Source organism: Pteronotus mesoamericanus, unplaced genomic scaffold (assembly GCF_021234165.1).
Source record: "Pteronotus mesoamericanus isolate MK-2021 breed Mesoamerican mustached bat unplaced genomic scaffold, CSHL_Meso_final scaffold_31, whole genome shotgun sequence".
Taxonomy (NCBI): domain Eukaryota; kingdom Metazoa; phylum Chordata; class Mammalia; order Chiroptera; family Mormoopidae; genus Pteronotus; species Pteronotus mesoamericanus.
In genome coordinates, this window is record NW_026555312.1 from 5,397,001 (window position 1) to 5,411,191 (window position 14,191).

At 40.3% G+C, this 14,191-nt stretch overlaps 1 protein-coding gene across 1 annotated transcript in view; it reads right to left on the bottom strand.

Annotated features, from left to right (window-relative positions):
- Positions 1–13,055, bottom strand: part of DIPK1A (divergent protein kinase domain 1A) — a 97,320-nt gene extending 84,265 nt beyond the window's left edge. The window contains exon 1 of the mRNA XM_054592143.1: positions 12,940–13,055. Coding sequence (XP_054448118.1) covers positions 12,940–12,993 — 54 coding nt within the window. The 5' untranslated portion in view covers positions 12,994–13,055. The remainder of the gene's footprint in view (positions 1–12,939) is intronic.
- Between the last annotated feature and the right edge of the window lie 1,136 nt (positions 13,056–14,191).

The window sequence follows — 14,191 nt, forward strand, 5'->3', positions numbered from 1 at the left end:
GCCATTGTTTGCAGAAATGTACACAGAAATCCTATAGACTCCACCAAAAAACTACTCGACTTAATAAGTGAATTTGGCAAAACAGCAGGATACAAAGTTAATATTCAGAAATGAAAGGCATTTTTGTACATTACCAGTGAAATATCAGAATCAAAAATGAGGGGGGAAAATCCCATTTACTATAGCAACAAGAAAAATAAAATACCTAGGAGTAAACTTAATCACAGAGGTCAAAGACCTGTACTCAGAAAATTACACAACACTGAAGAGAGAAATTAAGGAAGATACAAATAAATGGAAGCATATACCATGTTCATGGATTGGAAAAATTAACATCATCAAAATGTCTATACTACCCAAAGCAACATATAGGTTCAATGCAATCCCAATTAAAATACCAATGATGTATTTCACAGATATAGAACAAATATTTCAAAAATGTGTAAGGAACCATAAATGACCCCAAAGGGCCTCAGCAATTTTGAGAAAGAAGAACAAAGTAGGAGGAATCACAATGCCTGATATCAAACTATATTACAAGACCACTCTAATCAAAGCAGTTTGGTACTGGCATAAGAACAGACACATAGATCAATGGAAGAGAATAGAGAACCCAGAAATAAACCTATGTCTCTATGGTCAATTAATATTTGGCAAAAGCGGCAGAAGCTTAAAATGGAGTAAAAATAGCCTCTTCAACAAATGGTGTTGGGAGATCTGGACAGCTACACGCAAAAAAAAAGAAACTTGACCACCAACTTCACCATAAACTCAAGATGGATAACAGCCACATAAACACTTAAAAAGTGTTTTTTTAAGGACAGCATAAAAGTCCTAGAGGAGACCATAGGCAGGAAACTCTTAGATATTCCATGCAGCAATATTTTCACCGATATGTCCCCTAGAGCAAGGAATATAAAGGGAAGAATAAACAAATGGGACTATATCAAATTAAAAAGCTTCTGCACAGCTAAAGAAAACATCCACAAAATGAAAAGGGAACAAACCATATGGAAAAGCATATTTGCCGATGATACCTTGGACAAGGGATTGATCTCCAAAATATATAAAGAACTCACATGACTCCACACCAGAAAGACAATCCAATTAAAAAATGGACAAAGGGCCTGAACAGACGCATCTCGAAGGAGGACATACACAGGGCCCAGAGACATATGAAGGGATGCTCAACATCCTTAGCCATCAGAGAGATGCAAATTAAAACCACAATGAGATACCACGTCACACCAGTCAGAATGGCCATCATTAAATCAAAAAACAACAAGTGCTAGTGAGGCTGTGTAGAGAAGGAAACCCTAGTCCACTGTTGGTGGGAATGCAGACTGGTGTAGCTGCTGTGGAAAACAGTATGGAATTTCCTCAAAAAACTAAAAATGGAACTGCCTTTTGATCCAGTGATTCCACTTCTGAGATTATGCCCTAAAAATCCTGAAACACCAATTCAAAAGAACCTGTGCACCCCAATGTTCATAGCAGTGTTATTTACAATAGCGAAGTGCTGGTAACAGCCTAAGTGCCCGGCAGTAAATAAGTGAATCAAAAAACTGTGGTACATTTACACAATGGAACGCTACACAGCAGAAGGAAAGAAGGAGCTCCTACCCTTCGCAGCAGCATGGATGAAACTGGAGGTATTATGCTAAGTGAAAAATGCCAGATGGTGAAAGACAAATACCATATGATCTCACCTAATCAACAAAACAAACAAATGTGCAAAATAGAACTAGAAACACGGAAATAAAGAACAAACTAACAGTGACCAGGGGTGTGGGGGGCAGGGGATAACAGAGGAAAGAAACGGAAGGGGCCAGTCAAGGAACATGTATAAAGGACCCATGGGCATGGACAACAGGGTGAGGACTGAATGTGGGAGCCGGGGGAAGCAGGGTAGGGGAGAACAATGGGGAAAGTGGGATGACTGTAACTGAACAACAATTTTAAAAGGATATAAAAAGTATATGAAAATAAATACAATTTCCAATAATTTCTGTCTGTATACAAATTCAGCATCTCATATACCTTTCAGGATGTGTACAGTTCCCTTTAGACACACTGTTCCAGAAGTCAGAGTTACAGCCACTGGGAAATCAAAAAAGATAAGTAGTTCGAAGAGGCTACCTTTTGGGAATAAAGCTGGGTATGGGAAGGAGTAGAAGATTTTACTATTCACATTTTCTTTTACATAATAAATAAGTTCATCTACTCAGCCCCATAAAGCTCTATATCTCTACAAGTGTGTATGCCAATTCATTCATTCAACAAACATACTGAGCATCTACACTGAGACAGGCCCAGGGGATAAAGAGAGGAAAATGTCATGTTGGCTCCCAAGGAGATCACAGACTGGCATGAAAACCACTGATGGTAATTAAATATTACAAATGTTACTAAGAGAAATATGTGCCAGATATGATGCACAGAAGAGGTACACTAATATCATGTTAGATGACAGGGAGGGATTGCTGAAAGGTCACCTTTGCTTTGAGTTGAAACTTAAGGGACAAGTAGAAAACTGAGAATAAACCAGGTGAAGAGGGATGCAGGGAAATTCAGGAAGGGCCTCCTAGGGCAAAAAGGAAAAAATGGTGGGGAAGACAGATTGACATGTGAGAGAGCATGGTGTATTTGGGAAACTGGAAGTTTTTGAGGATTACTAGAGCAAACGGTGCATGAGGTCGTAGTGGCAGGAATGAAACGGCAGGACAGGAAGGGGCCAGAAATGAAGGGTCATGCTCAGAATTCTGCATAGTCTCCTGAAGGCAATGGGGAGCCACTGAAGGATTTCCCTAATAGGGAGGAAGACCTGCTCAAATTGCACCTTGGGAAGATTACTCTGAAAACAATGTGAAGGATGTATCTAAAGAAAGGGGTAAATGAGGCAAGAAGGACATTCTAGAGACTATTGCGGTGGGCTGAAGAGAGAAAAGGAGAGACTCATGGTACCACCAGATAAACAGCTGAAAAGGTGTTCACCATCACTAATCATCAGGCAAATCCAAGTCAAAACCACAGTGAGATAGCACCTTATACCTGACACCTGTCAGAATAGTGATAATCAAACAGACCAGAGATAACAAGTGTTGGCAAAGATGTGGAAGAAAGGGAACCCTTGTGCACTGCAGGTAAGAATGTAAATTGGTGCAGTCACTATGGAAAACAGTATGGTGACAAAAAAATAAAAATAGAACTACCACATGATCCAGTATTCCTACTTCTGGGTAAATATCCAAAGGATATAAAAATAAGGTATCAAAGATATATCTGCACTCCCAGGTTCATTGTAGCATTTATCACAATAGCCCAGATATAGAAATGACCCAGGTGCCCAACAACAGATGAACAGATACAGGTGTGATACACACACACACACACTATGGATTATTCAACCATGAGAAAAAAGGGAAGTCTGCCATTTGCAACGAAATGGATGGACCTCGAGGACATTATGCTAAGTGAAATAAGCCAGGCAGAAAAAGACAAATACTGAGTGTTATCAGTTATATGTGAAATCTAAAAAAAAAAAAAAAAAAAAAAAATAAGGCAAACTCATAGAAACAGATTGTAGAAAAATGATTACCAGGGGCTAAGGGCTGGGGGAAACAAGGAAGAGGTTGGTAAAAGGGTAGAACCTTTCAGCTTTAAGATAAATAAGATCTGAAGATCTAATGCATAACATGTGACTATAGTTGATAACACTGTGCTTTAAAAAAAAGATGGGTGTGGCTCAGTGGGCTGGGCATCATCCCACAAACCAAAAGGTCACCCGTTTGGTTTCCAGTCAGGGCACATGCCTGGGTTGCAAACCAGGGCCCCACTAGGGGTGTGCAAGAGGAAATCGATCATGCATCAGTGTTCCTCTCCCTTTCTCCTACCCTTCCCCTTCTCTAAAAAACAAGTAAAATTAAAAAAAAAAAAAAAGAAGAAGAGGTGATGCAATTAAATGTTATTTACAAGATGCACTAGAGGACCTGCTGAAGGATTAAATATGAGGGTAAGGAAAGAGGGAGAGTCTAAAAGGATTTGAATATATTTCTCTCTTGAGTAACTGGAGAGTTATCACTAACTAAAACAGGAAAAGAAGTGGGGGTGGGTCTAGATTTGGACACATTGAATGTGAAGTGCTAGTAGATATAAGCAGCTGGAAATGCAAATCTCAAGTCCTGGGGGAAAGGTTTGGGCTGGTGACACAGAGTTGAGTCCCATTAGCATTGGTTTGTAATGGAAGCCATGTGCAGAAATACAATTACCCAAAAAGAATGTACAAAGTGACAAGCAAGCGAAGGCTGGAGAAAGCAGGGAACAAAGGAAGATGAGACAAAAAGGAAATTGTGGGAATATCAGGGCAAGAACGAAAGAAGGTCTGAGAAGCAAGGAGATGGTAAGTGAGCACAGAAGAGTAGTTGAATTACAGATGATGGGTCCTGACTGAACAGAAAAAGGACAGAAGCCAGAGGGGGTTGACAGAATGGAGAAAATGGGAGTGGCAAGGACCTCAATTATGATGACAATGATGAGGATAATATGACTGTGGTGGTGTTAACACTAAAGAGTAAGAATACAAAAGAGAGAAGCGTGTGCTTAGTGTTCAGTATCTTAGAGTGATGATTATAGAATATTTTTGAATGCATGTAAAAATATATGTACTATACTGCATCATTTTGCACATCCTGAGTGTATATATGCTCAGGATAAAGGGCAAGACCAGGGTAATAAACAGTCTTTGTCTTCCCTGGGGACAAATTCAGTTTTACTGGATCAGCTGTGATTGAAAATGCTATGAGCCGACTCATTAAAACAAAACCAAATATTGTCTTCTTTAAGGACTAAAGAAAAACCACCTCAATTAATTATAGTGATAAGCAGAAATAAATAGGGTACACTTTAAGGACGCTTTTTTTGGAGTTCAAATTCTTACTTTAGTTTGTGTAAGGGTACTAATGATTTAAGAACTGCATCTACAGTTGACTTTTCAACAACACAGTGGTTAGGGATGCTGACCCCTCCCCCACTCGGAGAAAATCTGAGTGTAAGTATTGACTAACCCAAAACTTAACTACTAAATAGCCTACTGTTGACTGGAAACCTTAACAATAACATAAACTCTCAATTAACACATATTTTACATGCTCTATATAATATATACTGCATTCTTACAATGGAGTAAGCGAGAGAAAAATGTTACAAAGAAAATCATAAAAAAGGAAAAATACATTTATTGTATTTATTGAAAAAAAATCCATGTATAAGTAGACCTGACATGTTCAAACCCGTGTTGTTCAAGAGTGAACTGTATTAAAAAACAAGTATTTACACATGTGATTGTTCAGCAGCTATTTGCATTTTCTTTCCTTTTAATACCCAAAATTCCTCTCACAGAAACTGCAGGGATGATAAATACAATAACTTTCTTACAAAATTTCTTCTATGGCAACATCTTTAAACCTAATAGTAACAGGAAAGAAATAAAAAATACTTTAGGGAATGACTGATTTTTTTAACTGTCAGAATTTATTGACATTCTTTCTGTGATAGGCAGAATTCAAAAGATGTCTCCATCTTGGTTCCCAACCCCTGGTTATGTAATCAAACACTAATCTAGGTATTGCTGTGAAGGAGCTTTGTAATTGAAACTAAGGTTGCTAAATCAGCTGACTATTAAAATAGAAATACTATCCTGGATTATCCAGGTGGACCCAATGTAATCATATAAGCCCTTGAAACAGAACAGGAAGGCAGAAGAGTCAGAGATGAGGCAGAAGGGAAAGTCAAGAGACATTAGAAGCATGCAAAGGACTCCAAGCACTATTGTTGGCTTTGAAGATGGGGAAAGGGAGCCTTGAACCATGGAATTTAGGCAGCCTCTAGAAGCTGAGAACGGCCATGAGGCAATGAAGACCTCAGTTCTACCACTGAATGGAACTGAATTCTGACAACATCCTGAAAGAGCCTGGAAAGCCAATTCATTCCCAGAGCTCCAGAAAGAAACTCAACACTAGCGACACATTAATTTGCAACCTGGTGAAACCTAGAGCATAGAACCAGCTGGGCCACATTGTGCCTATACTTCTAACCTACAGAACTGTAAGACAAAGAAGGAACTTTCTCCAAAGAATGACCTACAAGCACATGAAAAGATGACTGAAGCATGCAAAGGACTCCAAACACTAATTATCCGGGAAATGCAAATCAAAACCACAATCAGATATCACCTTACACCTGTTAAAAAAGTCACAGAAGATAACAAATGGTAATGAGGAGATGCAGCAACTGGAATCCTTGTGTGTTGTCGGTTGAAATCGGTTGAAATGTGAAATGGTGCAGCCACTATGGAAAACAAGTACAGCCGTTCCTCAAAAAATTTAAAAAAGAATTACCCTATGGTCCCGCAATCCCACTTCAAGATACACGTGTACTGAAAGCAGAATCTCAAAGAGGTATCAGCATTCCCATGTTCACTGCAGCATTATTCATAATAGTTTGGCCTTAAAAAAAAAAAAAAGGGAGAAAGAAAGAAAATTCTGCCATTTGGGACAACATGGATGAACCTGGAGGACATTCTGCTAGGTGAAATAAGCCAGTCACAAAAAACACATACTACCTAATTCTACTTGTATGCAGTATCTAAAGAAGTCAGACTCATAGAAACATAAAGAATGTATAATAGTTACCAGAGGCTGGGGGAAGAGGTGGCAAAATGGTGAGTTAGTTGTTCAATAGGCAGAGTTTCAGTTTTACAAGATGAAGTTCTAGAGATATGTTGCCAACAATGTGCATATAGTTTACACTACTGTAGTATACACTTAAAAATGGTAAAGATCAGGAACTTTATGTGTTTGGGGCCACAGTAAACAACAAAAGGGAAAAAAACATAACCACAATACCATGATCACATCTAAAAAAGACACTTAATTTCATTAAATAGTCAACCAAAAAATAAAAAAACCTCATCCACTTTATTTTGGGTTTTTAAAACATGTTCACATTATATAATATCCTGGTTTTTCTAAACTCTGATATTTTGTAGATTAAAAGGTTTGAAAGGGAAATTACTCACAAGTTACTTGAATGTCTAGAAATAGGTATGTTAAAAAGGTGAGACATTTATCCTTTCAATCAGACAATATAAAAAGTTGGTATTTAACAGAGTGGTACAGTATGGTTTCTTTGAGTCAACTTGAAGAAATGAAAATAGTAAAATGTACCTAACTGATAAAAGAAAGAAAAGATAAAAAGAAAGAAAAGAAATAAATAGAGAAAGAAAAGAAAACTTTTATAAAGAATGCAAAACAAGCTGAAAAACTGAGGCACTGGAAAGATGACAATGAAGAAGCACTTTTACCATGTGCTCCAGCTCAAAAGTGTGGTGAAGATGAAAGAATTCACCAAGTTTCTAACAGGGGTATAAAAGCACCTAATGGTAATATCAAATGGTTGCATTATAATTCTTTGCTTGAATTTAAGACATTACAGGATGCATATGCTCTCTGCATACACACCAATCTTAGAAGATTTAGATTTAGATTTAATCTGAAGATTTAGTTTCAGGCAAAGGCAAAAGTTTAGCTCTGAAGAACAGGTCTGATAAAGCCAATGAGAACTGTACTGCCTATAGTCCTTCTCTCTCTAAAGCCTTTGGGGAATAGGAAACAATCACCTGCTCTAATTATCCTTAGAATTAAAGTAATCCTGGAGTCTGAAAATGGGCAATAAGCCATATTACTCTTACTATGGTATTTGTCAACACTGTCACTATTACCAGTTAATCTGTTATCAGTAATCTTATCTGACACTAAATCCCACAAAATATCCACATTAAATCATAAAGAACCAAACCATTTACAGCAGTCATGTTTGAAAAACAGTGCAATATAAACCAAAGAGCCAAGTGTCAGAAATGTTAAACAAGTGCTAACAGCCTAATTAGAACACGCCATCTATCCGTTCATTCATGACAGCCTTATAGGACACATAATGAAACTGCCAGAGTAGTTATTTTTAAGCGGATGACGCCTAAAGAAACTTAAAACTTTCACAATCCCAAAGGGCTTAAAACCTTCACAAGTACCTAAGTATCTGAGACTTCAAATTTCATTAGAAGTTTGCTAGCTTTTTATGTGCAACATGGCATGCAGGCAGATTGACTGGAATGGAAAATGTGTATAATCTAAGTATAGAGAATTACCCTTAATTGTCTTAACTTTAATTCTTCAGGGCTTAATGACAGTGAGATGGAAGAAGGTATTTTAAACCAAAACCAACAAATTATAGGGCTTCTATGTTATCAGTCCCACTCAGACTATGAGTAAACTCTAAACAAAATAGATACTAATTTGTAGAAAACACACTGCTAAAAACAAATGCAGGTGTCCCAGTTACCATCCCGAGTAAGCCACAAGCAGTCATCACCACGTGGTGAGTGGAAGAAAAACATTATCTTAAAATGGTCTAAATTGGTTAACACATCAAGTTGCTGATCTCAGAGGCAGGATTCTACTCAGTTCAATATACTTTTAGCCAAACCAGGAAGTATTATTTCCCAGGTAAGGTTTCTAAAAAATTGCTGGAAAAGATGCACGTGTAAGCCAGTATGCTCTGGAAAGGATGTCCTGCCATGAGAAGCTGGTTGTGTAGGTCGCAAGCCCTCCTGGCTCACAGAGAAGCCACCAGGCAAACGGTGTGCCTGCACCACTCCTCTGGAGGAAGTGCTCCCTACACCAATAAGCTGGCATTGGTAAGAATGTGCACCAAGATGTAGTGAGAAGGACCACATCACAATGGTATAAGCTCAGTTCCTTATTTTTTTTTACAGCTTTTTTGAGATATAATTCATCTACCATACTTGTATGTATTCATTTAAAGCATATGACTCAATGGTTCTGAGTATATTAACAGAACGGTGCAACCATCACCAATATCAATTTTGGAACATTTCCATTACCCAAAAAGAAACTTCATACCCATTTTCCTCCAACTCTCCCAGCCCCAAGCAACAACTATTTTTCTGTCTTTATAGGTTTGCCTGTTCTGGACACTTCATATAGATGGAACCATATAATTACGTGGTCTCTTGTGACTGACTTCTTTCATATGTTTAATGTTTACAAGGTTCATCCATGTTACAGCATCTATCAGTTCTCCACTATTTATTATTATTTATTAACACAAGTTGTGTATCAGCTGTGAAAATCAGTTGTTTTCTTCACAAGCAGAATCTCTATTGCTATATAAACAAAGCTATAAACAGTGATTAAGCCCCATATTAGTCCCATAAATGCCTATTTAATCCATATTATAGCTGAAAATATATTACTGCATAATACTGAAGGTCTCTGGAAGCATTATCATTTACTCCAGTGATATCTGGATTAATGAAGACAGTGGGAATGAAGCTCTTTTATATTTAAGCCAACTGCTAAAAATGTTTTTCCCTGTAATTTGTAGGAGGAAGAAAGCAATTAATTGCAAGCCCTAAGGCCTGAACACCTCAGGACACAAATATTTTTTGATCCCACCCAGCTGAAGACAAACTGCAAAACTGCAAGTACACAATGCTGATACCTGTAACCTCCTCCTCTTCTTGATGGGCTGTTCATCTCTTCTGCCTATCTTTGAAATACAATGCTTCTTGTACCCTTCACCCCTTTCCCTACCCTAAACAAAACAATATCTTTTATACCTATTGACTAATTACAGCCTCACTTTGAATTAAAATAATATACTTTCCTAAAAATGTTACTTAGAGGAGACATTTATTTTCTAAGACATCTATATCCCAAGACACGAAGTGAGAATTAGTTTCCCTCAAATGAATTTCCAGTAGGAACAAGCTGGTTAGGAGAGAGTTTTTGTTTTGTTTTTTGCCAAGAGACCCTCTCAGATCACAGTAAATCCATTCCATGGCAAATCGAATTTACTCAGTCCTCTTAGGGTAATGGATATCTAGGAGGGTGGAAAAAATAAGGAATTGTTATTAATTTTGTTAAGCGTGATAATGGTAAAGCATGATTATGTCTAAAAATGTCCTTATCTCTTAGAAATGCATACTGAGATATTTGGATAAAGAGATGTGATATCTCATATTTACTCGAAAATACTTTAGGTTGTCAGAGAAAGATGGGGGAGGGGAAATGAAACAAAATACTGATAACTGTGGAGGGCAGCTGATAGGAGGTAGATACATGAGAGTTCATTATTCTTTTCTGCTTTATGTACATATAAAATGTTCCATAGTAAAATACTTTTACAGGAGAGATAAACTGTTCTCTTCCTCTCAATCTTTATTTCTTTCCTTCATAGCACTTACTGTTGTCACTATATATTTCTGAGATTATTTGATTAATGTTTGTTCCCCTGATTCAATTTCATGGTGTCTGCTTAGATCCTTTAGAATACCTACCACCTCACAAAGTTTCTGGCACGTGACAAATATTTATTAAGGAATGACTGAGTCAATAAAATAAGTTACATCATGCACTTAGGTCAATAAATGCTCTTTATATAAAGGAAAGGAGGGAGTAGAAAGCCAGAGACCTTTGGTTGAAGGAATTCAACATATTTACCTATATGTATTTACAATTTAAGTTCATGTGCTTTTCTACTTAAAATGTAGTAAAGGTATTTACAACAAAACAGATTTAACTTCACCTAGCTTATCCTCACTACATTTGCGTGATGCATTCAGCTAAGAACTACAATCTCAACTTTATGATATGAAAACTATGGAACCAAAAAGTTATAAACTTTTTCAAGGTCATAATGAAAGAAATGCACAAATGAACAAAACTCAGCTCTTGTCCATGACTCATGCTGTTTCTAAAGGAACATGATTTTATTCTGAAGAAAAATAAAACAAAAATAAAAAAGGAAAGTAATGCTGTATATTTTAATTCAACCTTCAGTTGTTGAGAAACTGAGTAGCTGTACAATAGACTCAGTTGAAAATATTTCATTTTGATTTGTGCAAAACAATTTTGAGGTTGAAGCACCTATTGGTAGAGGAAGCATAAAAAGTAGAAAGTGAGGCATTTAGGCAACAGGGGATGGAAGAAGATATGACACCTGAGTAATCTGAAGGACTTTTTTTTAAAATCTAGTTAAACTGACAACTAGTAAGAAAATATATACAAAGAATAAATACAAATACCAAGACAATGTTTAAAACAGCAGTCCTCTGGGTTCCCAAGTTTTATCTCAAATAATGCCATAATCAATAAAGTTTCTGTTTAATCATTATTTTATATAGAAATAGCCTACTAAAATATCACTATGCCCCAAAATCCTTTCGAAATGCTTAAAATCTGTGTTTACCTTAATTTGGTAACAGAAAATGATGTGCACAATCAGAACGGCAGAAATACCAAATGTTTGCCATTAACGGAGACATAAATATTTGTAAAAACTAATCTTAACCCATCTGAAAGCTCTTGTGCTATAGTGCCAAAAAATGTCACAGCCATATTTGTGGAGAACATTTAAAGGCAATCAAATCAAAGTTTAAAACTGAAGACTGCTGCGAAATCTAAAATATTAAAAATAGCTAAATAGTTTTAGTAAAAAAAAACTTTTAAATAACCCAATAAACTTACTTTGGGGATAGTCTGAAAAGGTATTACTTTGCTCACATAAAGGTACCACCTGGCCTGGATTGAATTCTAGACTGGGTTGCTGCAGGTTACTCTTGGCACAGTTACTACTGGTGGAGCTGCTAAAAAGACCCAGGGCGTGCAGTTTTACTAACACCCATCATTTCCTGGGTTGTCAAACCAAGCTTCCAATCTGCAGCACATCACTCATGACAGGGTAATGATTTACACATGCAATTTCCAAACAAAAATGGAAGATTTACTTGCCCCATGTTGATTTCTTCTCAACTTTTTAAATAATTTATAAAAGCACCAGCTGAGTGGGAATTCCTGTCCCAAAATTATCTATCAATTCCTTTAAGTCTTTTCATGTAAGAGGTGAAAGAATACTGTCTTCTGAATGCAGACAATACTGCAGACCCATGCCAGGCATTGATTTGTAGTTGTTTTTTCCAAAGGGGTGATGGATTTGCGCTCAGCTACTCCCGATGTCTACTGGGTCCCCCTGGTGACCAACAGTAAGTACAAGAAGGCAGTAGTAGGGTTCGAAGACAGACTGGCAGCGGAACAGAGGGTGGAACGGAAATCATGAAAAATTAACACGCGAACAGTACACATGACATGACTGAGAATAATACTTGCATTGCTGAGGTACTTGAGATCGCCACCAGACACTGTCGCTTTGCCTTTTAAAAAGCAAGCACCCATCCGACTCGCTTGGGCTTCCGAGCCCTACCTCCCATCTAAATCACGGATGACGGAAAAACCGAACCAAGGGAGTCAGCACGACGCACACGCCGCTTCTCGGGGGTTCGGGGAAACACTGATGTGACAAATTGCCATAATTTTCTAAAATATGGAAGAATGACACACCACCTTACCTACCACCGATTGAAGACCCAGGACACAGAGTCGAAAATAGCCGACCTGCCGGGCCCACCAGGGAAAGGGGAGGAGAGCACCAGACCAGGGAGAAGACCGAGGCACGTCCCGAGCCCAGACTGCCGAGCCCTAACTGCTAGGGCTGTAGGGTCGCACCCGAATCACGTCTCGGGGCTCCTGAAAGCGAGGGGTGCGAGGGCGAGCCCGGGCCGGGTGACCTGGGTCCCCGAACCTGGCTGGCCCGAGCGCGGGAGGTGCCAAGGCAGCGCTTGCGGGGCGCGGGCAGTGCTGCCTTGGGGGCTGCGGCGCCCAGGCGGCGGGGGAGGGCGCGCCGCCAGGTGCCGACAGCAGGGGGCAGCGGGGTTCGGGCGGGCGCCGACCAAGGAAAGAGGAGGGAAGCAGGCAAGTACCGCGCGGCAAGGGAGGGCGCGCGGCGGGCTCGCCGCCGGCCTACCTGGAGGTAATAGGGTTTCCTTAGCCAGGTCCCCGGACAGAGACTCCTCGCCATGGTAATCACACATCGCCCCGCCGCGCCGCAATCAGTGGCAGACCCGAGCACTGGCGGCCCGGCTCCCCGCCTTCCCCCGCCTTCCCCCGCCTCCCCGGCTCCCCGCCCCCAGCCCTGCCGGCCCCGCCCACTCCTCCGCCCTAGCCGCCGTGCTCCTCCCGGCACCGCTGAGAGAACGGCGGCCCACTGCCTGAGGCCGGGCCTCCCGCTTTGCTCGCCGTCGCTGTGGCTGTCAGAGCTGCTGCTGCCGACTCCGCCATAAAAGGGAGTTGTGCCTCGCCTCAGCCGACACAAATCCAACTGTGCCTCGCACTTAAAGGGGAGGCTTGCGGAGGAGGGAGGGGGCGCTGCAGACGCTGGGGTGTCGCAGGCTCCGCACAGGGAGGGCCGGCTCCCGGCTCTGCTGGCTACGTCCACCGTTGTGTCTTGCCAGCCTGCGCGATGGTACTGACGCTCCCTTTGGACTCTGCTCTTTCAGCACAGATGGACGTGTCTGGGCCGGTTGCATGGAAATTCAAGGAAAGCTTAGGGTTCCTTCCCTGGGGACAGGCGTGTTCTCCCTCGCGCACGGTGGCGGGTGCGGCTCTGGGAGGAAGCGTCTGCTGCAGCCCAAAAACCGACGGGCGCATCCCCTGAGGACTCAGCTCTTCGCCCTGCTGCCGAGCCGACGCGGACAGGGCTCCGTTGTGCCAAACTCACCGTGACCCCCAAATCCAGTTTCTAAGGGCCTTAAACTATTTTCTAAATGTAATTTTAAAAAATTCCGACCTTTTTAGTTTGTGTTGTTTTCAAACAGCTTCAGACTTTTCCCGGCCCCACCCAGGAGCCCTGATTCAAAAGAAAAGTATTACTGAATTAAATACAGTCCTGAAGACAGGAGAGCTAGGACGTGGCGTAGCTAGTCAGTTAAGGCTACAAAACGCAGGGTGTGGTATATTTCTTTTGACAGTGCAATGCTAATAAGAGAAAACAGAGGCACCCTAGTGAGAGAACAGCTGTTGATATGAGTGAGTTGTAGTTGGAGGAAGATGCATTTTTGCTTCCTTTTCACCCACAGTCCACCTTTGACATGATACCAACAAAGTTTAGGTGGCCACTTAGGAACTCATTCAGGCCTGTGGCTCTGAGAACTGGCCTCCCCAGAAGCAAATCTTGACACTTTCATTGTGGATTTTACCTAAGCCTTGTCCTGGTGCTT